We start from the raw sequence: 27724 nt of genomic DNA, 5'->3' as shown, positions 1-27724 counted from the left end.
AGGGGTGGGATTAAGAGCCAGGCTGAGGAGAGAACACACAAGTTCTGTGAGTGGCTTTCACACAGTCTCAAAGGCCACTTTGGAACTTTGGGGAGCATCAGCATTGGGGAGCACCAGCGTCTAAAGGACATGAAAGGTCGACCAGGCAGGGGTTCTGGCCATGTTCCCTGGGGGCACTGGGGGCCTCTAGGATGGCCACCCCCTCAACCATCAACTGAACCTTGATTCTATTTACATAAATGCTTCCCAGGAAGATCTTATCTGAACAAAAATTTTCTTGACACAAACTAAAACTTAACAATTGTTGGAAAATCACTAATGGCAGGTAAATGAAAAAGTCCCTTTGAGGGTGAGGCCCAGAGCTCCATGCACGGTAAGGCCTGGGCCCTACAACCCCTCAGCTCCATGATCCAAACAGGAGTGGGCACTGGTGAACAAGTCCAGCTGGGTCTAAACTTGCCATGCAAGTGTGCACGTGCATGTGTGTGTGTGTGTGTGTGTGTGTGTGTGTGTGTGTGTGTGTGTGATTTCTTTGTATTTATTGAGCCTGCCAGACAGGACCAGCTAGGGGAACACACACAGGAATCAGAATTCCCAGAATTTGCCACTGGCTTCTCTCTGCGCTACCAACAAATGATTGTACCTCCGTGAGCCTCACTTTCCAAATCTGGAGAATGGGGATGTTACCCTTCGCCCTGTCCGCTAGGATTCCTCGGTTTTGAGAATGGAGGAAGGAGAGATGGAGGAAACGAGAATGAAAAGGAGGAAAAGTCTAGCTTTCTGGTGAAAAAATGGAAACATTCAAACATGCAACCCAAAGTGGCACCAGCTTGAGTTTTAAAATCCCATAGGTCGGTGCGTGCCACCCCTGCCAACCCAGCACTCTTCATGTAGTCTCAGCAGGTCCCCTAATTTCTGCCACTCAGATTCCTTGTCTACAAAATGGATATAACACCCATTTCACAGAGCTGTTTGAGGTCTCAACCAGGTCATCGGAGAGTCTGGACTCAGGACCAGCATGTGGTCAAAGGCCTCCTCCCTCCCTCCTGCCCAGGCCCTAGGTTTCCCCAGGCTTCCCCTCCCATCACAAGCTCCTTCTGCTCCAGCCATCCCCACCAAAATGAACCTCACTGGGCAGGAGGACTCAGAGAATTAAAACACGCAATCAAACAGCTTCTTGATGGGAAATGCTTTAGAAATTTTCGGCTCCATTTACTTCTCAATCTAATTTTGTCCTCGGATGCACATTATGCGCAAGATGGGATCTCATGTGGTTTGCCTGCGCTCCACACACCAGCAGGAGGCAGCCCACGTCTCAACTGCTGCAGACGTCTTTCCACCGTCGTGAGTGGCATAATGAGGGCACCCCTGGGCAAGAAGGCCCATCCTGGGCATCCTGGCACCCACAGCCCAGCCTCTCCCACCAGTGCCCCTGCATGGGCATTGGGGGAGACATCACCAAGTCACAGCCCCTCCACATCCACAGCCAGCTCAGGCCCCAGTGTGGACTCTAGTCACCACCCACCCTTCAACTGTCTCCCTGCCTGGCTCCACCTCCTCCAGCATCCTAGCCCCTCTGCAGACAGACCCTGCACCCCCCATTCCCACCACCTCGGGATCAAGTCCAGACTCCTCGCTGCCCTCCATTCCTGCTAAAGTAGTGGCGCCCCAGCCCCCACTCCAACTCCAGCCCCAAATAGCTTGCTTCCCCCCAGTTTGCCTCCAAACCTCAGCAGATGTTGCTGCTACGCCTTGGCAGCCCTGGGCAAACTCCACCAACTTTACCTCCTGTGGAAAACCTCCTCAGATCCTTGCCCTGCCCACCCGTTAGTCCTCTCAGAACCCCTGTGCCTGCTCCACGTTATAGCTCTCGTCAGGCTGCCCAGGATGGCTGTCCGTAGGAGACACAAGACTGGACCCTTCCAGGGCAGGAACATTGTCCTATTCATTCATGTCTTTGAACAAAGGTGGCACAGTGCTTAGTGGGAGCCAAAGAAAAGCTTACTAGTCCATTCATTCATTCATTTATCCAGAAAACCTTTCTGGGGAGTTCCCTGGTAGTACAGGGGATAAGAATTCACCTGCTACTGGAGAGGATATGGGTTTGATCCCTGGTCCTGGAAGAAACCTCATGCTACAGAGCAATGAAGCCCAAGCACCTAGAGCTTGTACTCTGCAACAAGACATGTCACTGCATAAAGCAATGAAGACTCAAAGTAGCCAAAAATAAATAAACAAAATATTTTAAAAAAGAAAACCTTTCCAAGCCTTTCTTCTAGGCCCAGCCCTGTGTCAGCTTCTGGGGATTTTGTGCCCTTAAGAAAAGGAGGCTTTGAGACCAATGGGTGATAATTTTCCATCATTCTCACTGGAGAAAAGCCACCAGCAAAGCTCAGAGCTACCTAAGTTCTAAGAAAGAGAAGTGCCTGCTGCTACCTCCCACGACTCCCTAGGGCTGGGACTGGACCAGTGGGTCCTCACGTTTTCCTTCCCTGATACTCTTCATTCCAATTACTCAGCAAAACTCATCAAATCCTGAAGAAACAGCCCAGCCCCACCCCCAGTCTCCAGGTCTCACTGCTGCCTCTCACTAGGGCGTTTCTGGACTCCATACAGTCATTTCCCCCTCTCTTTAGGGGGTTTCTGGCCTATGTGCAGATGTCCCTGGGTCTGAATTTAATGATGCCTCAAATCCTATGGAAGCGGTTGACTACAGTCAATAAATGACCCAAAGAACGAGACCCTCCTAACTCCAAAGCCATGGCACTCTCAGCCCTGCTAGCTTGGATCTCTTCTCTCAGCTCCTAATTCTTCAAACATCTTTGTCCACCCGACACCATGAGCACCCTTCTTTTGTTCTGACAGTTTTCCACCTTAAGAGTTTAGTGTCCTCATGGCAGAAGTTAGAAGCTTGATCTCCCAGCCTCCCTTGCAGCTCAAGCACAGATGCCGTCTTGGCTCCATCAAGCAGACACGCGTGTGAGTCGTTAATTCAGCAGCAAGTGACACAAAGAAAGAGGTGCCTGTGGGGATAAAGGTCCTGTGGTGATGTCTGGTGTCCAGGGACAGCAGCATGAGCTGAGAGTTTTGTGTCCACAGGCCAGGGGGTGGCGTTTCCACAGAACCAGTTGTGTGGTATTTCAAGTGTGGTTCAGATGCTCAGCTGTGGTTCAGATGTGATTCCCGGCTGCGAAGCCTCCAAGCCTGGTTCTGTGGGCCTCCTGAGAATCCTAACATCTTTTCTACTTAAGCAGCCAGAGAGAATTCTGTTGTTCCCACCTCAGAGTTATGGTTGTCCCAGGCTCCGAGATGGAGAGCATTCGTGATCTGCTCTGTCCTCCACCAATCACCTTTTCCTAGACTTCTCCGTGACTTCTTCTCCCCAGCCATCCTTGCTCTCCAGTTTCTTCCTAGAGCTCTGCTTCTCTCAAGACTTGGTGTCCATGCATCTACACCAGGTAGATCCATCTCCACCGTGCCCATTCCAAATTGGTATTCCCAGCCCTGATGCCTCCTCCATCACCTTCTGGATGTTCCCACTTGAGCATTCCTGGGGGACCACAAGATATCTAAACCAGCTCTTCTTCCTGTCGTCTTCATCTGACTCCATTGCCCCAAATTCCTAATGCTGAGGCTCAGTTCCTTCATCCAGGGAGTTGCCCTCTGCATCTGCCTGCTGTGGCACAACCTTGGCCAAGTTGCTTCACCTTGCTGAGCCTCAGTTTCCTCTTCTGAAAAATGGGGTTCAAGTCTGTCACAACCCTGCCCCCAAAGGATGGAAGGAAAATTGGAAAATAACAGCTGCAAAATCAGTCAGTGAATTGTAAAATGTAGTCCATAAGCAAAAAGATATTAGCATACTTTTAGGATTTGGTTTCATTGAACAATTTCTTGCTCACCTTAGAGTGACACACGCCTGCCATTTCCCCTTCCTTTAGAGTGGGGAGGCCTCCCACTTTCTTCCCTGGACCAGATTACCCTTGGGATTTTTAAACTCACCATCCAGCTGTTCCCATCCCCCCACCCTCAAAACACAATTGTGACAGTCAAGCAAAGAAAGGAGAGAGAGGGAAAAAAATCCATAAAGGCTCGGCAAAGCAGCGGCCGGTGGAATTCTCCAGCTCCTGACCACCAGTTAGTGACGTCAGGATTTATAACTGTATTAAATGGTGTGACAGGGAGCCTTGATATATCAGTTCCCCCTTCTTCCCAAATCACAGACAATAAAAGCTTTGGCAGTGAAAGTCATTCATCATCATAAAGACCTGAGACATCCCAGTCATCAATTTCACTCACATCCTTAATACACTGGAGGGAACGCAGGAGTTGAGCACCTCCAAAAGGGGGAGGAAAAAACACGAAGGAAGATTGAACAGGAATAATTACAAAGGTCAAAGAAGGGATTCCTCTGGGGGCGGGAGGCATGGGCAGGGCTGGTCCCTGCCGGAGGCGTGCTCAGCCCACAGAGGAGCTGGGCAGCCGCTGGGCGAGCTCCAGGCAGCCCAGAGGCCCAGCCCTTAGATCAGACCCTGGGAGCCCTGCAGTTAAGAGACAGCTGACACAGGCTGCAGGACCAGAGCAGGAAGGACAAGGAGACCGACTTTGGGCTCCGCGGCTCCAGGCTGAGATCTATGGGAGTATTTGACTCCATCACCCTCATTATACAAGTGAGGTTTAGAGATAATCAGTTATCTTTTGTAATCTACACCTATATTGGCACAGATGGCTATTCCTGGTAGCTGGGGTCTTGTTTGGGGCAACATCTTTGGAATAACTATCCAGGACTGACACTACTGATTGTGAAAGATACTGTAACACTTCTGGGCCAGGTGGGAAAGAGACACTGCTCAGAGGCCCTCAGGACACCCTCTGCCACCCTGCCCTTCCCCTGGACCCTCCAAACACCTCAAATCCAGCATAAGTTTCCAGAGAAGAAGGACTGATAATTCCTGCTGTTGTCTCCCCATCCATTCGACAGCCCTTCCCTGAGCACCTACTATGTGCTGAGGCTGCTGAGGTCTGTCTGGGTACAGGCTGCCTACAAGGTGCCAGTTGTTGGAGGTGAGTCAGCCCAATGCCTTTCATCCAGATAGCATCCAGGATGGAGACCAGCCATGTCAGTCACAACCCCAGTGCTTGGCCCTGATTGACGCATCAGCCTTGCGGCCTGTTTTCTAAACTAGGTGCTGAATCAGATCTCCTTTGGTCAGATGGCCTGCCTGCCCCTGACACAGCAGCTTGGTGAGGAGCAGCGTGGCCCAGTGGTCAGTGTGACCTCTGGAATCTGACAGTTTGTGTTTGAAATCTGGCTCCACTACTTAGGAGATATGTGACCTTGAGTAAACTCCTGTGCTTTTCTATGGCTCAGTTTTTGCATCAGTAAAATAGGTATAATAAAACTTTCTCATGAAGTTATTTTATAGACAAGTCAAGTTAAGGTATGTAAAGTGCTTAGAATAATGCCCATTGCCTAGTGAGTGGGAAGCAAGTACTAATGGTCATTCCTGCTAGCGACTCTTGACTTGGTGGATCTTATCCAGAATTGAAATCAGCTCTGGAGGAGGAGCTCTTACCTTAGTCTGCACTCCAGATGCCAGCCCCTCAAACAGGGCTACAGACCACCCTATCCTTGAGGTGGGCACTTGACAGAATGAGCCAATGGGTCTGGAAAGGCAAACAGTTCTCCGGATGGGCAAGTTCAGATGGGCAGCAGGTGCCCCTAAGGATTCATGCCAAAACCAGCCTTACTAAACATTTATAGAAAACGTAAGGGTGGGAGTAGAAGTTCCATAGCCTCTCAGGTAATGAGAATAAAAGCTAATAGAAATTAAGAGATTTTTTTTTTCTGGGCTGTGAACACTGGCAGATAAAAAGGGCTGCAAACCAGCTGAAGCTAATACATTTGGAGAGAAATAATAATTGTAATAATATCTTGCATTCAAATGCCCCTTTTGCTCCTCAAAGATGTGTGTGTGTGTGAGTCAATAACATTGATAGTAATATAGGTGGATAGGGTTTGGGGTGATTGTGTGAGTGCTCAGTTGCTTCAGTCCTGTCCGACTCTTTGCAACCCCATGGTGTAACACACCAGGCTTCTCCTCTTACTGGGATTTTCCCAGTAAGAATACTGGAGTGAGTTGCCATGCCCTCCTTCAGGGGATCTTCCCAACCCAGGGTTCGAACCAGAGTCTCCTGCGTCTCCTGCTTCGCACGCAGATTCTTTACCACTGAGCCACCAGGGAAGCCCTCGGGGTGATTAGTAACAACTAATCATATTAGACAGCTCATTTGTTCATCCATCCATCTATCCATCCATCCACTCATTCATTCAATAAACACTCCCAGAGTGCCTATAATGTTCCATGCACCATGCTAGACAGAAGACAATCCAGACCCTCACAGTGTAAGGATAAAGTCAGGCTGGATACAAAGAATCATAAATCAAAGCACAATGGGATAACAGGTGTAATGATCCAGGGCCCACAGAGGGGATTATCACTCTGCCTGTGGGGCAACTGGGGAGGGCTTTCTGAAGGAGGTGGTGCTTGAGGATGGCTCCCTGGGGACATTCCCTGAAGTCACATAGACAGAGATTGGTAGGCCTGCTGGTTCCTCAGTCCCTCAACAGGTGTCAGGAGAGCCATTCATGGGCAAAGCTCTGCACCAGCTCACACACAACCCCTGCTGGGACACAGGGCCTGAGCACCCAGCACAGTCAGGTTAAAAGAAGAGGTATAGCTCCTTACAGCTCACATGTGCTTCACTGAAGTCCTGCAAGGAGAGGAGAAGCCCGGACTATAATTCCCATTGGGCGGATGTGAAAACTGAGGCTCAGAGAGAGAAAGCGTGTCCCAAAGTCACCAAGGAGTTATTTATGGAAGAGATGGTATGAAGATTTGTGATCTTGATTCAAGGCAGCCCATTGTTCTTCCTTTCACAGCAGACTACTGCCACCTCTGGGCAAATGACAGAAGCATCCTAAGCAGAGGAACAAGTGGAAGCAAAGGCTTAGAGTCAGGACTGAGAAGTTGAGTAGGAAGGTGATAAAAAGAAAGGTCTGGATGAAGGGTTCCATTGGACATGGATGAGGCAGATAGATGGCAGAGGACCAGTCAGATAGAGAAATGATGATAGGAGAGGTAATACTTTCTGTTCTGGAAGGCCGAGTCTGGAACAGAGGGAGGAACCAAGGGATGTGGGTTCTGGAAATGTCTCATCTGGGGAGAACCTGAGTCCTCCGTGTCTCCATCTTCTCCATGAGGGAGTTGTGCTAACGATCTCTAAGGACTCACCAGCATCACTATTGCAGTCTCTTGACCCTAGGGCCCTGGGGAAGGCATGATTGTCACAATACTGGGGCAGATGGTGGAGATACAGTGAGGACCAGCCAGTACTCACAGAGGTGGTGAGGAGAAGTCAGGCAGAAACCTCAAAAGAGGTGCTGACCCCCCTCCCAGGTGATGGTTCTCCCAGGGTACAAGGGGATGTGGAGTCCTCAAGGAGACCTTGATAGTGGGCACTGGGGAAGTGTGGCAGGCAGAATCATGGCCCCCCAGTGCCTGTGCTATGTCACCTTACAGAGAAAATGGGACTTTGCAGGCGGGTATTTAAATCAAGGGTTTTGAGATGTGGAGATGATCCTGGATTATTCAGATGAGCTCAATATAATCACCAAGTCCCTATACGGGAAGGCAGGGGGGTCAGAGTCACAGAGAGATGTGACAACAGAAACAGAGGTAAAGAAGACAAGATGATACCCTGCTTGCTTTGAAGACAGAGGAATGGGCCATGAGCCAGACAACATGGGCAGGCTGGGGAAGCTGGAAAAGACAGGGAAATGGATTCTCCCCTAGAGCCTCCAGAGGGATGGAGCCCTGCTGACACCTTGAGTGTTAAGAAAATAAATTCATGTTGTTTTAAGCTACGATGTTTGTGGTAATTTGTTACAGCAGCAACTGGAAGCTAATGCAAGAGGTCAGTGGAATATCAGTAGAGGGAGCCATCAGGGCTGCTCCATGCTGGACACATCCCACCTCTGGCAAGCTCCTCATCCGTGGCAATGGAGGACCCCTAAACCAAGCTCTCTGAACTGAGCTCCTTTCATGAGCTCCAGATGTTTAAAAAAACACTTATTTAGCAGTTATGTTCCAGGCAGAGTTTTAAGTGCTTCTGAAATATTAACTCACTTAATCCATGTAACAAGTTCCTATTCCCATTTCATAGATGAGCAAACTGAGGCATGCTCAGTTGCAACTGAGGTCACCAACTCATAAGTGGGAGAAGAGCTGATATCCGAAGATAGGTAGTCTAGCTCCAGAGTCTGTACAAGAGATTCTGAGTTTGATCAGCTTCCATAGACCCCCAGGGCGGCCAGTCTAACTGTGCTATGGGGGAATGTGAGAGAGCTCTGGTTGGATATCTCTGATGACAAGGAGTTTATTACCAAACAGAGGCAGTACAGTACAGGGGTTAGAGAAAGTGGGCTCTGCTACTTATTGCAGTGTGAACTCAGGCAATTTCTTTTAACTGTTAGTAGGGACAAAAATAGTACCTAGTTTCATAGATGAAATGAACCAAAGCACATAACAAATGCTCAATAAACATTAGCTATCACTGTGATTATCTCCGGAGGGAGCCTATTCCACTTTCAGAAAGCTCTGTTAAAAAATTCTTCTTTGCACTCAACTAAAACTTGCCTCCCCATGGCTTCCCCGATGAGCTTCGAGCAGCCACACCTCTTCCCAACCCAGCCCTGGGTACATGGGAGGCAGCAGCCAGGCCCCCAGTCTGCTGTCTTTTTAAGCCATGGGCCATCTGTGGATACCTAGGTTCCCCGCCCACTTCCTTTCCTGTACCCCGTCTTTCTCTGTCTGCAGCCCAGGTATCAAATACTGAGAGGGATCCAGTCCTGAGCCCTAAGGGAGGAACTCTCTAGCCCATACTGCTAGAGTTCATGATGGTCCATCTAGAACATTAGAAAGGATGGAAGTTCTGGACCTAATGACATGTTCAGTTCAGTTCACTTCAGTCGCTCAGTCATGTCCGACTCTTTGCGACCCCATGAATCGCAGTATGCCAGGCCTCCCTGTCCATCACCAACTCCCAGAGTTCACTCAGACTCACGTCCATCGAGTCCGTGATGCCATCCAGCCATCTCATCCTCTGTCGTCCCCTTCTCCTCCTGCCCCCATTCCCTCCCAGCATCAGAGTCTTTTCCAATGAGTCAACTCTTCGTACGAGGTGGCCAAAGCACTGGAGTTTCAGCTTCAGCATCATTCCCTCCAAAGAATTCCCAGGGCTGATCTCCTTCAGAATGGACTGGTTGGATCTCCTTGCAGTCCAAGGGACTCTCAATAGTCTTCTCCAACACCACAGTTCAAAAGCATCAATTCTTCGGCGCTCAGCCTTCTTCACAGTCCAACTCTCACATCCATACATGACTACTGGAAAAACCATAGCCTCGACTAGACAGACCTTAGTCGGCAAAGTAATGTCTCTGCTTTTGAATATGCTCTCTAGGTTGGTCATAACTTTTCTTCCAAGGAGTAAGCGTCTTTTAATTTCATGGCTGCAGTCACCATCTGCAGTGATTTTTGGAGCCCCCAAAAATAAAGTCTGACACTGCTTGATGAAAGTGAGAGTGTAGAGTGAAAAAGCTGGCTTAAAGCTCAACGTTCAGAAAACGAAGATCATGGCATCTGGTTCCATCACTTCATGGGAAATAGATGGGGAAACAGTGGAAACTGACATGTTAGGTGTCCATAAAGCAGGAAATTAAAATTTTTAAAAACTGACCAACAGTATGAAGAGTAAAAACCCATTTGGAGGAAACGATCTATAGATGTATAACCCGATACAGTTTTCAATGCAAATAAAAAGTTCTGGAAGGACATCTACCAAACCATCAACTCTACTGACAGCAGAACAATCTAAGAACTTGGTGAGCTGATACAGTAACATGTCGCTACATACACTTATTTATTTTACAATGAGCAAGTACTCCTTCCTGTTTTAAAAGGGATTAGGAAAACTGAGGGTGTTGCAAGAGATTAGACCAAGCTTCAGAGCAGAGAAACCAAGAGTTTGTGGTTCCTCCAGAGCAGCTTCCACATGGACTCCTCCGCAAAATATTCCCAAACCCCACAGTCAAAGGAAGCAATAGTTCCCTCCCCCACACCTTCAGACGTGCTGGTTCCTCCCTGGTATTTCTCTTTCCTGTTTGTTTTGTTCTGCCTTGTACATGTATCCACATTTACCTCCCTCATCAGATAATGAGTATGCTGAGAGCAGAGACACTGGAGCTGCAAGTTCGCTAAGGAACCTGAAGGAGCTGGGGTTTGACGGAGAGGTGAGTGAGTGAATGAGAGAATGAATGAATGATAAATGGTAACTGCTCCGCTAATTGCCAGGAGCTACAGTTTGGTGTGTTTTCTCCTGCAGATAATGGTCTGGCGGTGGAGATCTCTGACCAGGAGGACAAGCTAATGAAATCGCTATTTTAAGAAGATGGATCACAGCAGGGTCGGCTGAAAGGCTGGAGGCCCAGAGACTTTCTTGAAGGCTATTTGGAAAGGTCGGCTTCCAAGCTGCCTGCAAGTGCAAAAATCTATGAGTGTATTACCAGGAAGGCCATCCAGCTTTGTTTATTTTTATCCTACAAAATACAAGGTCAGAAACAACTGGAGTACTTTCCACTGAAATTATTTTTGTAATTGACACTGCTCTTTACACAAATATTAATTCATTTATTCAACAAACAGTTCTTAGGAACACTGTGCTAACCTGAAAGCAAATCATATTTACCTTTGATGTGCATTTTAACTACAGAGATGCTTGAATTTCATTTGGACTTTATTAATAAAATGATCAGACCTCTCTGGCTTCTCTGAACCTCTGACTATCCTTCCAAACACCAAGATTCCAAAATTCTAGGTTTCTCTAGAATCTGTAACAGTGAATCTATTTAATAAACACTGTAATCTCCAGTTGGATTCATCCTGAAGCTTTCTGGAGTGTAAATTGCCTTGTTTTCCTGGGGAAACTCCAATTTGGGTGCCGAGTTTTCTCTCTGGATTGTCATTCCCTGAAGCAGGTTCACAACGTTTAGTTTGGACAGAGTGTGACATTGCTGCAGTGGGCTGAAATGCGGAGCTGTCACGTTCTGGAGAACCTTCCCCCACTAATGGATGGCTTATACACTGAGCTGTTATTTGGGGAAAGCCATTTCAGGCAGGCAGAACAGCGTGAGCAAAGGCCTGGAGTTAGCAACAGGCAAGGCCGGCTGGACAGCCTGAGGTCAGCCCTTTCTGGCCTACCAAAGGGGTTTTCTGCTGAGCAGGAATAGGTGTCAGAGGAGACAGGAAAGAGGGGCTGGGGCAGGTCTAAAATTCACTGGAGCCAGCAGGCAAGGAGAGTGAGTGAAGTTGACCAGGTAGAGATTGGGATGAACAAGGAAGTGCGGTTCAGGTAGGGGAAAGCCCCTTCTAAACTCTACCCACCTGTGGCCATGGGAATGTGGACTCTGGTGGACAGGCTTTCAGTTTTTTTTTTTTTAAAAAAAGGAAGTTAGACATTTTAGCCTTTATGTTAAATATCCTAGTTTAAAGGCACTTTTAAATTTAATTTTTTGACGAAGATAAATTAATATATGTGTGCTAAGTCACTTCAGTTGTGTCTGACTCTTTGTAACCCTATGGACTGTAGCCTGCCAGGTTCCTCTATCCAGAGTTCAAAAAATTAAAAACGTAGATGATATTCAGCCAAAGGTCCACTTCCTACACCCACTTCACAGACTACACCCAAACAGCGTTATTGAGTATCCTTCCAGAATTTCTGTATGCTGTGTACACAAATACAAATATGAATTCCCATGGCCCCTCCCTTCTATATACAAAAGGTAGCATTCCGTAAGCACTATTCGTGCTTTTTTTCATAATGTATCTCCAAGGCCTTCTCAACTGGGACATAAAGTGCTTCCTCCTTCCCTGCTGCCGCACAGTACTCCGTACCCATGAGCTCTTCTTTACTGAACAGTCCCCTACTCATGGACATTGGGGGTGTTCGCCTCTGATTTGTAAAATGTGAGCTCTGATGTTTTTAAGTTTAAAAAACACTGTTGGAGCTGGACCACGAGAACATAGAATGCTGGTGTCTGGGTCTGAGTTCACAGAGCAAACACCAGCCTGTACTTTGCCGGCACCTTGACTCTGGCTTGCCGATGGGGAAGGAAATGACTTCAATGGAGAACAGCCTCAGAGAAGTCCTGTTGAAGAGTCTTTGCCTTTGAGGTAGTGAAATCCCTGTCACTAGATGTAACCAAGTACTGATAAAGAATAGATCCCAGGACTGGGTGATGGGTCAGGGTACCCAACCTCAAAGTTTCCAGAGTCCCTGAGGCCTGATTATGAGTTGGGCCCAACTGGCAGCAGAGAAAGAACAGAGATATGGCCCCACCCTCTCAGCACCTAATTCACTCACTTATTGAAAGGCATTTCCCAGGGCTGTATCTTCTATCCAGATGACCTTTCCATAAATCTTCGCAAGGCTTCTCCTGGCTGGGGTCTCAGATCAAATGGCACCTTTTTAGAGGCTCTACTTCATCTCCCACCCCTCTTGTCACTGCCCTGACCCCAGTTTCCCTCTCCTCCTGTCTTCTTTCTTCCTGTGCTATGAACTCAGACCCAGACACCAGCACTTCTTTCACTGCCAGTATGAAATTCCCTTGTATATCCTTTTTTTCTGTGTTTGCTGTGAATTGTCTGGCTCTTACCAGCAGGTAAGCTCAGCGAGAGGAGGGACTATCCACCAAGGCCTCGATGGTACTACCAGCCAAGCCCCGAGAGATAGCCCGATATACAGTAAGTATCAATATTATACTGCCTTTCCAAGGCAGACAACTTTGAGGAAAGCTTAATGGCTGAACACCTGGTTACAGAGTATCATGCTGTATTACAGCTTTTATTGTCACTTTTCCAGCATCTTTTGGCAGCCTAGATACATGAGGCATTCTTTGTATTTTTGCTTTTATTTTTTATTATGATTTCACTTTGAGTGAAGAAATATTTAGTTGGGTCTGATTGAACCACATAAAGGCTCATAAAACACAGGTCAAAGGAGGTGTTCCCCACAGAGAGGTCATTCAGAGCGACGTGGCACCTCGCCAGACTTTTTGGTACAAGAGCCCAAGAACATACTAATAGCTGCCATTCATTAAGTGTTTACTTAGCCAAGCATCAGGCTAAGACTGCATGGACCATGCTCACAGGCTTCCTGCAGGGAGGACTATCTTGGGCCCCATTTTACAGATAGGGACCTTGGACATGGAGGCTAGTAACATGACCCAGGTCACATAGCTAGAATACAGTGAAGCTGGATTTCAAGAGCAGGCAGTCTGGCTTTGCTGCTGACATTCTCAATTAAATGCTAAAAGATATGCCTTCTGGAAATTTAAACTGCGATTTTTTTGTGTGTGTTTTAGTCCATTGAACCACATGTTGGCAGCAGGCTGTGGAAGCCATGGCCTTGGATGAACCCCAGTTCCAGCTCTAACTCACTGGATGTGGCCTTGACCAGGTCACCTCTGCCCTGTGGACCTGGGTCTCTCCAGCCGCGAAGTGAGCAGTTGCCCTGCAGGACCCTCCCACCTGCACATCTGTGGTCAGGATGTTTGTTCTGAAGGAGACTAGAAAAAGCCAGTACTGGGTCGCAGACCCTCCAGATCCCCTTTCCTGCCCACACACACTCAGATGGCCCCTTAGTGGCTCTCAAATCTTTTCCATTCACTCTCCTTATATCCTCACAATGGCCTTTGTGGCAGGTGGGCCAGGAATTGTCATCCCCGTTTCATAGATAGGAAAACTGCGGATCAAAGAGGACAATATATTTGCTGAAGGATAGAACAGTTAGGTTTGAACCCTGGGTGGCGAAGACCCCTGGAGGAGGAAATGAAAACCACTCCAGTATTCTTGCCTGGGAAATCCCATAGACAGAGGAGCCTGGTGGGCTACAGTCTATGGAACTGCAAAAGAATCGGACACAGTTCAGTGACTGAACAATAACAGGACAGTCAGGTAGTAAAGTCCAGGCTTAAACCCAGGCTGACGCCCGGGTCTCGGTGCTCTTTCCTTCAGCCCTGTTTACATGAGAAAGGCGGAAGATGGATTTACAATCCTTTCTTTCAAGTACCAAGTTTGGGATACTGGGGGTCTACACACTGAGCCTGGGGGATACCAGCAAATCAGAGCTGGTGGTTTGGTGCTTTGGAGCATCTGTCTGTCTTTGTGGGTGCTCATCCACTGATCCCTGTATGGTCTCTGCTACTCAGAGGGGATGTGTCAAGGGAAGCCCCAGACCCTAGGACCTGGGTCATTCACCAGGCAGGTGTTTCTCAAAGTTGTTTAACCAGAAGACACCTCTCTCAGTCTCCTCCTGCCATTCCAGCTGCAGACGCAAAGCGATGCTCCTCAGGGGAAGGTGCCAGCAAGGACATAGGCTGGCCCCATTCCTTTGTTCTCTCAGGCAAAGTGAAGAAACCCTGCCAGGTCCTTTGCTGGCGTCCACCTACTGTCCTCCCTGGCAGGTAGGGACAGTGGCTGTTCTGTCATCAAGCCTGTGACCCCAGGACACACCTGTAGATAACTAGCCCCAGTCAGGACCCAAACTGCTGACCATGCAGGAATGGGCAGGTCATGTCACTGCTTTGCAAATGGTGAGCCATTTCTGAACCATGGCCCCAGCTGGTGGAGCAGTTTAACTTAATATTTTATATGGCATAAAATGATGGAGAGAGATGGACTCCTTCTCTAATGAGATCGTCCCTGGGTGGCCGTCTAGCTGAGCTGAGGACCCACTGCACTCTGGGCCTTGTGAGGAGGGGAGAAGGGGAGGGTGAGGCTGGAAGACTCAGGTCTTCCCCAAGGAGCTCAGAACTGTCAACACATCCATGAGGGCAGGTGGTATTAAATTAACACCACGTGGTGACATGGAGACCCACCCTAACAGCTTTCAGGGGCATTCCTTCCAGGTGTTCTAACAGCTCTCGGTGGGGTCGTCAACTTCCCCCTAGAGGGTGTTTTGAAAATTTGTGGGGGCTTTTATACGCTTGACAGGCATTACTGATTAGGTGTGGAACAGTCCCACACAACGAAGAATCTGCCTTTCATGCTGCACTATTGTCCTGTCCTGCCCAACATACATGGAGGTGAGAAATCTGCTTATAATTATTTATATCTAGAATGGAACTTCATTTACATATAAATGTGGACTTGCAGTTTCCATGGTCTTAATATACACTGGATTTTCTAGGAATGCAACTACCGTGTAAATCGAGTAAAGCTCGTACTTTGTTTTACTTGGAACTTTGCCAAGAGTTTCTCACCTATTTGTAAATTCCTGCTCACAGTATGTCAGACACAGTAAGTCTGTGTTCAGGTTTGTTGCTGAGTTCATGGTGATTCTGTGCACCGGGCAAGTCCTGGGCTACTCCTTTATGTCTTGCAGTTTAGATATGCAAGAGTATTTACTTATCAAAGTACATAGCAATTAATTAAAAGCAATTTCAGTTGTTTCTCCTTTATCTAATTAGTTCAGTTCAGTCGCTCAGTTGTGTCCAACTCTTTGCGACTCCATGGACTGCAGCACGCCAGGCTTCCCTGTCCATCACCAACTGCTGGCGCTTGCTCGAATTCATGTCCATCAAGTTGGTGATGCCATCCAATCATCTCATCCTCTATTGTCCCCTCCTCCTCCTGCCTTCAATCTTTCCCAGCGTCAGGGTCTTTTCCATTGAGTCAGCTCTTCGCATCCGGTGGCCAAAGTATTGGAGCTTCATCTTCAGCATCAGTCCTTCCAATGAATATTCAGGACTGATCTCCTTCAGAATGGACTGGTTTGATCTCCTTGCAATCCAAGGGACTCTCAAGAGTCTTCTCCAACACCACAGTTCAAAAGCATCAATTCTTTGGCACTCAGACTTCTTATGGTCCAACTCTCACATCCTTTATCTGATAGTTGAGCATTATTTTTATTTTATTTGAAATTACTTGTGAAGATAGGCTATATTTTTATGAACTTAATTTCAGGAGAGTAAAGGGGCACTATGACTATTTGCTACCCTCAGGGGACACCGGGTGGGACTGAGCAGAGAATCCTGGTTTCAGCACAGCACTCCAGTGCCCCATTAAGCAGGGGAAGGGGCCGAGCAGCGTCTCCTCCAATCATCATACATGTGCATCTGCTCTGCACACGTGTGTCCATGCCTCTGTGTGTGTCCTTATATTTTTTCACTAATGGGATCATACTAAACACATTATTCTGCAAAATTATTTATTTACTTAAACGTATATCTTGAACACATTCATGTCAGCGCAGATAGCTCTACTTAATTCTTTTTAATGATTGCAGAGTAGTTTATTGTGTGAAGGAGCCATAATTTATTAAACCACCTCCTAGTGATAAACACTGAGTTTTTGCCATTTGTTTTTCATGATAAATAACTCTGTCATTATTATATAGATTTAGGCATCACTGTGCATCTGTGTGAATGTATCTGTGAAATAAAGTTCTTAAAGTGAATATAAAAGTTCTGTGTTAGATGGTAGGTATGTCCACTTAAAATTTTGAAAGTTGTTGACAAACTTCTTTCCAAAAAACACTGCACTGATTTATATGCTTATAACTGTATATGAAAATATCTATTTCAGAAACCTTTCCAGTTGGGCCTCAAGAAACATTTCAGTCTTTGATAAGCTGATAGGTTTTATTACAGCCTCGTGTTTATTTTAATTTTTAGCTTTAAAATTATGAATACAGTGCATATCTTCTTATATGCCATGGGACATCTGCATTTTTCCTGTTTATTTCCTTTACCCATTTTTTCTATTGATTTTTCTCTTTTTTTTCTAAAAACCTCTTTATATATATTAAGGAGATTAGCTTTTTGTCACCTGTGTTCCACTTAAAAATTTTTTATTCTTTGTCTTTTGAATGTTTTTGCATACATATTAAACATTTATATTTTATACAAATATAAATATATTTATAAATATATATTTTATAAATATATAAATATATTTTATTTATATTTTAAGCAGTAATTGATATGATTTTTGTCTTTTGTATTTGGAACAAACTTTAAAAGGCCTTTCCCACTCTAAGGTTATTAAAATATTTCCCTTGTGTTTTTTTTCTAGCTTTACTATGGCCTCATTCTTTCAATTTAAAGTTTTGATCAACTTGAAATTTATTCTGACACAGAGAGTGAGGTATGGATCCAACAGGCCAATCGTCCCAGCACCGTTAACTGAGTGATTTATATTTCCTCTACTGATTTGAAATGCTGTATCTATAAACACCCAACGAGTTAGACATGGCTGAGCACATGGTGCAATGACAAATGACCTGAACTCTGTTTGCTGCTCCATTTGTCTATTTGCTTCATTTTCAGTTAGTAGTTTTAATTGTTGTAACTCTATCATGAAATTTTAAAATAGGCTGTTTTATTCACTTTTTTTATTTCAGAATTTTTCTAGCTACCCTTGAGTGTTTTTGTCTAGTAATTAGTGTCATTTTGGCAAGTCTTAAGTTCTGTTGGCATTTTGATTGAAAATGCTCTGAATTAATAGCATAGGGGAACTGACATCTTCATGATGTTGTCTTCCTATCTAAGAACAAGCTGTAGCTCTCCATTTATTTATTTTTTTAATATTTATTTATTTAGGCTGTACTGGGTCTTAGTTGCAGTATGCAGGGCCTTCTACCTTTGTTGTGGCAAGTGGGATCTAGTTCCCTGACCAGGGATTGAACCCAAGCTCCCTGCATTGGGAGCAAAGAGGCTTAGCCACTGAACCACCAGGGAAGTCCCTCCATTTACTCTTTTATACCCTTTAGTGGAGTTTTAATGTTAAGTTTATTCCTCAGCATTCTCTCTTTTTCTTTTTTTTATTTTGGTGCTGTTGTTAATGTTTTCCCCTATTTTATTTTTCTAGCTAGCTATTGTTTACTTACAAGAAAGCTAACGGTTATAAATTATAATGGCATAATATAATATATATATAATATATAATAGCTAATGGTATAATTTATAATATTATACTATTGTATATGTGTTACATATTTATAATTAGAATAATTTTAATAGTTCAACATTATGTGTAATTCTGACTTATATATGGAGATATTTATATTTATATTCATTTTCTGCTCTATGATGTGACTTTAAAATAGACAGATCAAAACACAAACAAATCTTTGGTCAAGGGTTTAACCTAAAGACTCAGCTCACATCCAGACTGGCCTTCTGCAGACCCTGAACAGCTAAAGCACCCAGCTAGCTTTTAGCACTGAATGTGGGAGACCTGGGTTCGATCCCTGGGTCGGGAAGATCCCCTGGAGAAGGAAATGGCAACCCACTCCAGTATTCTTGCCTGGAGAATCCCACGGACAGAGGAGCTTGGTGGGCTACAGTCCACGGGTCGCAAAGTCAGACATGACTGAGCGACTTCACTTTCACTTTCACTTTCTGCAGCAAGGGTTTTCAACTCAAATTCCTTTCCAGATCAGGCTTGTAAGATAATGAGAAAGCAGGGGGGTGGAGGCCCTGTCTTGAGGGGCTGCTGCCACTTATCCTCCACCTTCCACGACCATGTAGGAATACCACCCAGTATGGCCAGATCTTCCGATTTTTCAAAAGAGCCAGAGATGCAGATTAAAAAATTTTTAATGTTGACTCAAATTTATAAAAAGTCCTACGTGGGCCCAACTAACCATATCTGTTTTCAGACATGGTTCTAATCTGTGGGTTAGGTTAGCCCTTTGGGCAACTGACCACCAGTTTGCCACATCAATAGATAAGAGTCTCAGAAATACAACCATAGTCTCAACGTTTACTGGATTACTTTCCATCTAAATAGGCTTGGGCAGATTGTAGAATATGTCTTCCTGTGATCTGCCTAAACCCATGAACCCCAAACCCAATAACAAACCCTCCATCTGCAGAGCAGGCCCCGCAGGGATCTCATGTGATCCTCACAAGGGCCCTGAGAGACCAGGACCAAAGTCACAGCAAGGAAGTGAGGGCACTAGGATTAGCCCCAGGTTATCTGTGTGGTAGAATGGCCGACTGTACCCGCCGGGTCTTCAGTTTTATCTCTGCTGCTTACTAGCTGTGATTTCTGGCAAGCTACGTATTGCCCCAGGCCTTTTAAGAAATGGATCTGATATAATAGTGCCCACCTCCCGGGGCTCCTCCAAGGGTAAAACAAGTTCACCTTACAGAGGGTCTGGAACTCCGTAACTACTAGACAAAGTGACTTACTATTATTATTAACTAGTCCAGGCTTCTCTCTACTTCATCACCCCTACCTATCCAACTATTTGTACTTCTTTGAAAAGAATAAGGGCCCAGGAGACTGTGAAGGCCGGCTCTACCTCTCTCCCTTCGCCTTTATACCTCCTCTCCCTGAGACTTGGTTTCTGCATCTGTAAAATGGGGATGCTGTCAGAGATCTTCTCACAGACCCTCATGACCCCAAGGGGGAGGAGTCATGGGACACCTGTGATGTTAGTAAAAGAATGAACCTCAGTTCATTCTGACTGAGGTTCTCCATAGATCCTTGCTCTGTTACTGACACTCCATCCCTTGTAGGCTCAGTTGCCCTCCAGGCTCTGGCCCCATTTCAGGTAGACAGTGGACCAAGTCACTCTTGCTTCTTAACTGATCTCCACATGGTACCTGGATCTGCAAAAAGAGCCCTGGCTACTCTCACCTGAGCCCCACGAGCTCCAGTCTCAGAGCTGGGCCTGCCCTGCCTAGGAGCCTCCATGAAGCTAGTAGAGAGCCTGCCTCATCCAGCAATTTCCCTAAAGTTCTAACCCAGATCCAGCCCTGATGCAACCACAGCCCACTCACATTTCTAAGAACACCTTGTTTCTGTCAGTGCTTCCTGTGTCTCGTGTATCAGTCTACAGAGACATCCCACTACCTTAGGCTCTCATCCCAGTGCCCCCAGCCTCCCACTGTCTGTTCAATACCCAGGACTGCCTCTTGCCTGTTCAATCAGACATCTTCCCAGAGTTGGTGGCTGAGTCTGTCCATCCGCTTTAGCCTGGTGCTGCTGGAGTAGGGTGGGGTGTCTTCCTGTCCCACCCTTCTGGTCCAGCCCCTTAGTGAGCCTGATGTGACCAGCCACCTCACAAGGAGTAATAATCACGCTGTAATGGGAGCTTGTGTGTGCTAGACCAGAGTCTAAGCAGCTCATGTGTTTGCAGCATTCAATTCTCACAGCAACACCATGGGGTAGGTGCTAGCACCATTTTACTGATGAAAAAACCATCTATTAGACCAGAATTCTTATTTAACTTCCTCAAGAATATGCAGCTACCACAAGTTCAAGTCCAGCAGCATGCCTCCAGTGCCCACACGCTTCATCTTCACACTGACAGCTCAAGCAACTGGTCTTTGAGAAAGGTAGTCTAAACCTCCTTTCCTTCTTGACTCCACCTGGAAACCTGAAACTCCTGGCAGCAATCTACCAGGAATCCCACTCACCCTATGGGCTGCAGCCCACCAGGACTGCCTTTCTCCCAGCCAGCTAAATCCCAGCCATCTGAACACTTCAGTCCAGGTCCCAGGGGCCCCGAAATCACCCAGCCCCTTGATGCGAGGCTTCCCTGCTCCGTCCAGCCCCCAGCCCACTGCCCATTTGCTCCTGCTCTCCTCTGGCTCTATCAGAGCATCTACAGCCATGTCTCAGGCCCCCAACCTGTTCCAGAACCTCATAACCTCATTAAAAGAAAGATGGCCCCTGTCAAGCCCCAAAGCACCAAGAAGCCATTTTCGTCATCACATACATTCCCTCTCTCCCTGCCACTCGCTCCTTGCCCCACCACACCCCAGGTGCCCTCACCTGTCACAATGGGGTAGGACTGTGGCCCAGGCACACTGCTCCCGATGTCAGCGGGGGTGGGACTGGTCAGGTTGGCCTTCATGTCATCCAGCCCTCCTGCCAGCGAGGCCATGGTGGAATAATCGGCGGTCTGAAAGAGGAAACAAGACAGATGTCTTAGCATGGAGGTTCCAAAGCACTCCAGCCAAATACCACTGCCACGTTTTGGGCTCAGCCAGCTAGCCCATACCAGCATCAAGGCTCCTGGGGGGCTCACGGATCCCCAGTATTGAGAGGACACATTCAGCTTGACAGAACAAGACAGGTATCCAGAACCAGGACATCTCCCCAAGTGAGGAGGTGGACAAGATTCACTGCAGCTTCACGAGAATTCAAACCTTGCTTCTTCATGGCCTGCAGGTTCCCTTCCCTCAGCCCCAGCCAGCCAGGGACAACCAACCTCCTCTATGCAAGGAGGAAGGCATCTATAACCAAAGCGAGGCAGAAGCATGAATCTTGTAGCCAAGACACTGGAAAGGAAAGTTTCTCATTTCTGTGCTCTTAAACCACAAGTGTACAATCACAAAAACGAGGGCTAAAGGAAATTTGGGTCATCACCTAGTTGAAACCCTCATTTCACAGAGGAGGAAACTGAGACCCAAGGGGAGAGGGCTTTGCCCAGGGTCGACAGGAGATGGTTCACCATAAACTCTCACCCCAAAACCATCGTATCAAAGCAAATGTTTTTGGATTCTGGAAGCACGTAAACACCAGTATGCTGAAAACTGATTTACCAAGTCCATTGCAATCATGTACACTTGGCCCATGAGTCCTACTCTTTTCTTTAAGCCATTGCATGAAACCAGAGCTCGTGAAGTGTCATGTCCTTGGCACCACTGTCAGAATGGTCACTGGAAAGGTTGTGAAGCTGCCGACATGGGTCTTCCCACTCCAGGAAAAACTACAGCAAGAGTGACAGGTCTCTTCCTCCCATTCCCCACCTCAATCTCAGGCCTATCTTCAGGTAAAGAAATTATTCACAGATACCCAAGCCAAAGAATTTGGCTGTGCCAACCTCTGGTGCAGGGAGTCTCCTCCATCACCCTGGCATTGCCAATGGATGATGCCTTTCTGTCTGTCCTTAGCAGACAAGGACAAGGAAACAAGCAGTCTAGTGAAAGGAGTTTACAGGCTCCCTGGGTAGGGTGATAAGGACTGAGTCACTGGGAGGGAAACCAGAGGAGTCACTGAGCAAGTGGCAGGCAGAGGGGACGAAGAGTCAGGCACATCCCTAGTGCTTTTCTCTGCAAATGAATTAGAAAGTAATTCCAGGGCAGCTCAAATGCTGAGCACAGTGGGTGGCAGCCATGTGTCCAGGAGGTACTGCAGGTCCAGGCACCCTGAGATGGATTCTTGTCCAGAGCTCCCAGGACTTTGCATCTGTCTCCAGCAGAGGCTGATTCTGCAACGTGCAGAGAACAGCATAGGCCTGGAGCCAGCCCCGGGGCTTCTACAGGAGAAGGACAAGATGGCGACCGGCCTCCCTGACATCAGCAATCACTATAAAGCTGCAGTAATTAAGACAGTATGGGACTGGCACAGGCATGGATAAATCTACCAATGAAACAGAATCAAGTCCAGAAACTGATCTGTGCATGTATGGAACCTTGATATATGAGAGAGGTGATGTACAAATCAGCAGGGAAGGATGAGACTCTAATAAACAGCGCCGGGGAACCAGTTATCCACTCAGAAACAAGGAGGGAAAAAAGAAATTGGATCTTTACTTTACACCAGACACAAAAATCAATTCTGGGTGGATTAGAGACCTAAATGTGAAAGGCAAAAGCATCTAACATGGTCCAGACTTGGGAACAAGTCTGCCCTTCATAGAAAAGAAAATGTATGCCCCTGGGATGCTCACATAGAGTTCCTGGTCACTGTGAGGACAGTAGGGATTCCTGGCCAACCCGCTGCCTTGCTTCAGTGCTTCTTCCTCTGGGAAGTCCTTTCTGACTACCACTCCCCAGGAAGCAGGAGTCCAGAGCAGCACAAGGACAATAAGAACCATAATATTCACAACTATGTCAAAGCTCACACTTATCAATCACTTACTCTATGCCAGGGGCGTTTATCTGTGTTATCCCATTTAATCCTCACACTTACCCCCATGTAGTAGGGTCTACATTATTCCTATTGTACAGATGAAGAAACTGAGACTTCTAACGTAGGAGGAAAGTGTTTGCCTAATGTCGTACAGCTTCTAGGTGCCAGAGCCAGGATGCAAACCTGGGTCCATCTGACTCCAAAATCTGGACAATTACCCTAACGATTTTCATACTGTGTCCTAACCCTTCAACAGGTAGGAAACCACTGTGCTAGTACTAACCTTTAAAATGGAAAACAGAGTCGACTAGAACAGAAGAGTCTCTCACATAGAACAAGTAAATCCTGTTTCATCATTCTTTGTTTCGATGTAAGTGGATACGTGTGTACTAGGTAGAGATGACAATATATTTCTGGCTGTAGGTCTCACCCAGCGGTCTTCATTCCAGGCAGCAGGAAGCTATTGAGTAAAGGTCACTGTCTAGACTTTATCCAGCACAGAATGGGACTTGTTCGTGCATTAGCCTCCTAATTTGCTTAAAAAATTAAGATGTAAAGCTCATTGGAGGCTCTCCTTCAGTGCATTGCCACGTGCAAAACCAGGAGGTCAAATTGTCTCTGTGAGGGTCTCTGGGGTTTCTGAGATCCTGGGATGGGGACAGTGCCTATCATCTCCCTAGGTTCCTGTGTCCTAGTAGAGGTCTGAGCATAGTGCATGCTTAGTGTTTATTGAGCTTTTTTGTGTGTGCAAGATGGCATGTGAGGACCAAACATGCTCTCTGACCTTTATCCACACATCTCAAGGGAAAAGACACGTGGTCCTGAAGCTCCATCCAACAGGGACAAAGGCACAGAGCCATTCATTGACACGGCACAGGAAGTGGTAAGGAAATGTTTCTTGGGCAAGCTGCTATTTATCCTGGACTTGAGCAATTTCTGACCCCCAAGCTGAGTAGAGCTGAAAGAAAGCTCAGAGGTGAGATGGGAGTGATCCAAAAACAAGGCACGTGTCAACAGCTGCAGGAGGAAGAGGTCCAGATGAAAAAGCAGACAAGCTGGGATTCGACTCTGAAGAGCCTGCACACTGAACACTTGGGTGAACAAACAAATGAGTGACCCTTATCCTCAGGAGAACCAGGCAGCATCTTGGCTACGAGTGGCACCCCTGTGCCCCTCCCTACCCCACTACCAGGTCTGCCCCCTTCCTAGACCCTGGGCTGGGCAGCTGTGTCCACAAGAGAAAGCCTCTATTTCCCAAGGAAGCATAGCCAACCGGGTTTAAGAAAATAATCAGAGGATGGCCAACCCTTCCTCTTAACATATTTAATATCGAGATGGAAGAGGCTTTTTATTTGATTCTGTTTTAGTCAGTAAATTCAGTATCAAGGTTTGTTCAGTCACTTCAGCAATTGGGTTTGAATCATCTCTTCCAGACACAAAATCTTCAACTTGTGTAAGACATGCAGTGGGAGATCCAAAAATCCAGTTGCTCAAGCACCAGAGGTTGCCAGAAGGTGCAACGAACTTCCCTAAAAGAGCTGGGGCTGAGAAGACAGCTGGGTTCATAAGCCAGCTGTCACTGCCCTTTACCATGTGTGACTCCCACCACCTCCTGCTCACAGGGCTTGAGCCCAATCTCTCTCCTTTGGTGGGGTTCTATAGCTCCTGCCCTGCTCCTGCATGAAATGCTGTCATTACATTTGCTTTGTAATTATTCCCTCATTTCTCACCATTCTCTGTCCCACTGAGCTGCCTGTGATTTTTTGAGGCAACTGCCTTCTCCCTCATCTCCTGGGGTCCCTGGACCCTCGTTCCACTGTCTATTCCTCAGCCACTCCAGGAACTGTCCTACCTCTGCCTGGAAAGTGTACATCACTCAGCCACTTAAACTCACAAGACTCAGTTCAAATGTCATCTCCTTGGTGCAGCCGTTCCTGGACCCCACATTCCTACAAAGAAATCATGATTCCCTTGTCTGTGTTTCCATAGTTGGTGTCATTTTGCACAGATCTCTATTATTATACTTCCCAACATGTATACTGGCTGTTTGTCTATCTCCCTCCAGGTTGCCTTGAGAGCACAGAGCAGGAAGTAGCCTGAGAGCCCCCTAAGTGTTTGTTGAATGAATGAATGCATGATCCAGGAGCATGATATTCACCACAAAATCCAAACGTTAACTGGGGAGGGTGTGAGCAAGAGTTGGAAATAATATGCTAAGCTGCCACCCCTACCCCTCAACAAGTCAGGTGACCAGAAGACAATGTCCTTGTCTACCATGAGGTGTAGTCCCTGAGGAAGTGATTTCTTGTTCTGGGACAGAATATCAGGCATTCAGCACTGATTAGAGGCAATAAAAAAAAGAGCCATACTAAGAACTTAAAAAAAAATCCTCTAGAGACACTCCCATTAGAACATTCAAATTCCATGTCAATGTCTTCTACAATTCATTACCCACCCCCCCCCCCAAAAAAAAAAATTTACTACAAGGACATTGGAAAACCTACATATCCTTCTTTGCTTTGGTTGCCAGGAAGCTTAGTCAAATTCAGAGCTTAGTCTCCACAAGTGTATCATTGCTGGCACCTGGTAGAATGATCTTAGTCTTTCCTCTGCATAATCTCTGAACTTTTTCAGCCTTAGCTAATGTAGATATAGATCATTGTTTATTTTGCAGGATACTTCAAGTCCTTTTTGAAAGTGGAGGCTGGGAGAGGTAGAAAGAATGACAGGAAAAGAAAGATGGGAGGGATGATCAGGAGAAAGACAAGGAAAGAGGGAACCCATGATTGGTGTCTCTTTTCCTGGTAACAGTGGCATCTATTTCCATATCTCATAGTTGTTTGGAAAGCCAAGGGCTAAACAGTGGGGCTGTGTTGGTGCACCCATGCCCTTGGGAACACAATCCCCCACCCTCCCTCCATTGGCTGTCAAGCCACCAACATCTGCAGGCAACAGTTATATTCCACATTCCTACTTTTACAAGTTTTGGGAGTTCTTTTTGTGGATTTTGTGCTTCTTCTCCCTTCCCATTAGGGCTCCTTGGTTCTGTTCTTGACTATGACCCAGGAAAGAAAATAAACTGAGGTCAGCAAGCCACAGGTCCACACAGCCAAAGTTATGGTTTTTCCAATAGTCATGTATGGATGTGAGAGTTGGACCATAAAGAAAGCTGAGCACCAAAGAATTGATGCTTTTGAACTGTGGTGCCAGGAGACTCTTGAGAGTCCCTTGGACTGCAAGAAAATCAAACCAGTCAATCCTAAAAGAAATCAACCCTGATTCATTGGAAGGAATGATGCTGAGGCTCCAATACTTTGGCCACCTCATGCGAAGAGCTGACTCACTGGAAAAGATCCTGATGCTGGGAAAGACTGAGGGCAGGAGGAGAAGGGAGCGACAGATGATGGGATGGTTGGATGGCATCACCAACTCAATGGACGTGAGTTTAAGCAAACTCCAGGAGATAGTCAAGGACAGGGAAGCCTGGCATGTTAAAGTCCATGGGGTTGCAAAGAGTCAGACATGACTTAGAGACTGAATAACAACACAGCAAGTCCCAGAGGGTCCACTCCAATGGAACCAACTGGGGTAAAAACTTCTCTGCCTACTTACATGAAAAGATGTTCAATGTCGCTCATTATTAGAGAAGCAAATCAAAACTACAATCAGACATCACCTCACACCAGTTAGAATGGCCATCATCAAAAAATCTACAAACAATAAATGCTGGAGAAGGTATAAAGAGAAGGGGAACCTCCTACACTGTTGGTGGGAATGTAAATTGGTATGGCCACTATGAAGAACAGTATGGAGGTTCCTCAAAAAACTAAAACTAGAGTTACCATATGACCCAGCAATCTCCCTCCTGGGCATGTATCTGGAGAAAAAGTCTGAAAGGGAACATGCCTCCTAGTGTCCATTGCAGCACTGTTTACAACAGCCAAGACATAGAGGCGATCTAAATGTCTATCGAGAAACAAATGAATAAAGAGGACGTGGTACATACATACAATGGAATATTACTCAGCCGTTAAAAAGAACAAAACAATGCCATTTGCAGCAACACGAGCGGACCTACCAATTGTCGCACTGAGGGTCGTAAGTCAGACAGAGCAAGACAGATACTGTATATCACTTACACGTGGAATCTAAAAAACTGATACAAATGAATTTATTCACAAAACAGAAACAGACTCACAGATTTAGAGAACGAATTTATGGTCACCAAGGGGGGAAGGGGTGGGGTGGAAGGATAGATTGGGGGTTTGAGATTGACATGTACACATTGCTATATTTAAAGTACATAACCAACAAGGACCCACCTATCCTTGAGCACAGGGAATTCTGCTCAATATAATGTAACAACCTAAATGGGAAAAGAACTTGAAAAAGAATAGATACATGGATATGTATGACTAAATCACTCTGCTGTACACCTGAAACTAACACAATATTTTTTTTTTTTTGAGAAAAGTCTCTCCTCGTGTGACTTAATTTATTTTTTTAAACCTTTTCTTCTGATGGACAGGGAAGCCTGGCATGCTGCAGTCCATGGGGTAACAAAGAGTCGGACATGACTGAGTGACTAAACTGAACTGAACTGATTTTGCATTGGTATATAGTCAATAACACAACATTGTTAATCAACTATACACTAATATAAAATAAAAAGTTAAAAAAAGATAGGCAATCATTTGTCAAGCATGGTTTAGATGAGTGGGCTCCACATTTTTAGT

General features: G+C 46.3%; 1 protein-coding gene across 3 annotated transcripts in view; it reads right to left on the bottom strand.

Moving 5' to 3' along the window:
• PAX5 (paired box 5) overlaps positions 1-27724 on the bottom strand; it is a 181311-nt gene that overhangs the window by 51532 nt on the left and 102055 nt on the right. For all 3 annotated transcript variants that reach the window (XM_069576157.1, XM_069576159.1, XM_069576158.1), the window contains one exon: positions 20904-21033. In XM_069576157.1, coding sequence (XP_069432258.1) covers positions 20904-21033 — 130 coding nt within the window. The remainder of the gene's footprint in view (positions 1-20903; positions 21034-27724) is intronic.

The sequence above is a fragment of the Ovis canadensis genome, chromosome 2, assembly GCF_042477335.2.
Source record: "Ovis canadensis isolate MfBH-ARS-UI-01 breed Bighorn chromosome 2, ARS-UI_OviCan_v2, whole genome shotgun sequence".
Lineage (NCBI taxonomy): Eukaryota > Metazoa > Chordata > Mammalia > Artiodactyla > Bovidae > Ovis > Ovis canadensis.
Note: the sequence above shows the minus strand (reverse complement) of the source record. Positions and strands in the feature narration are given on the sequence as shown.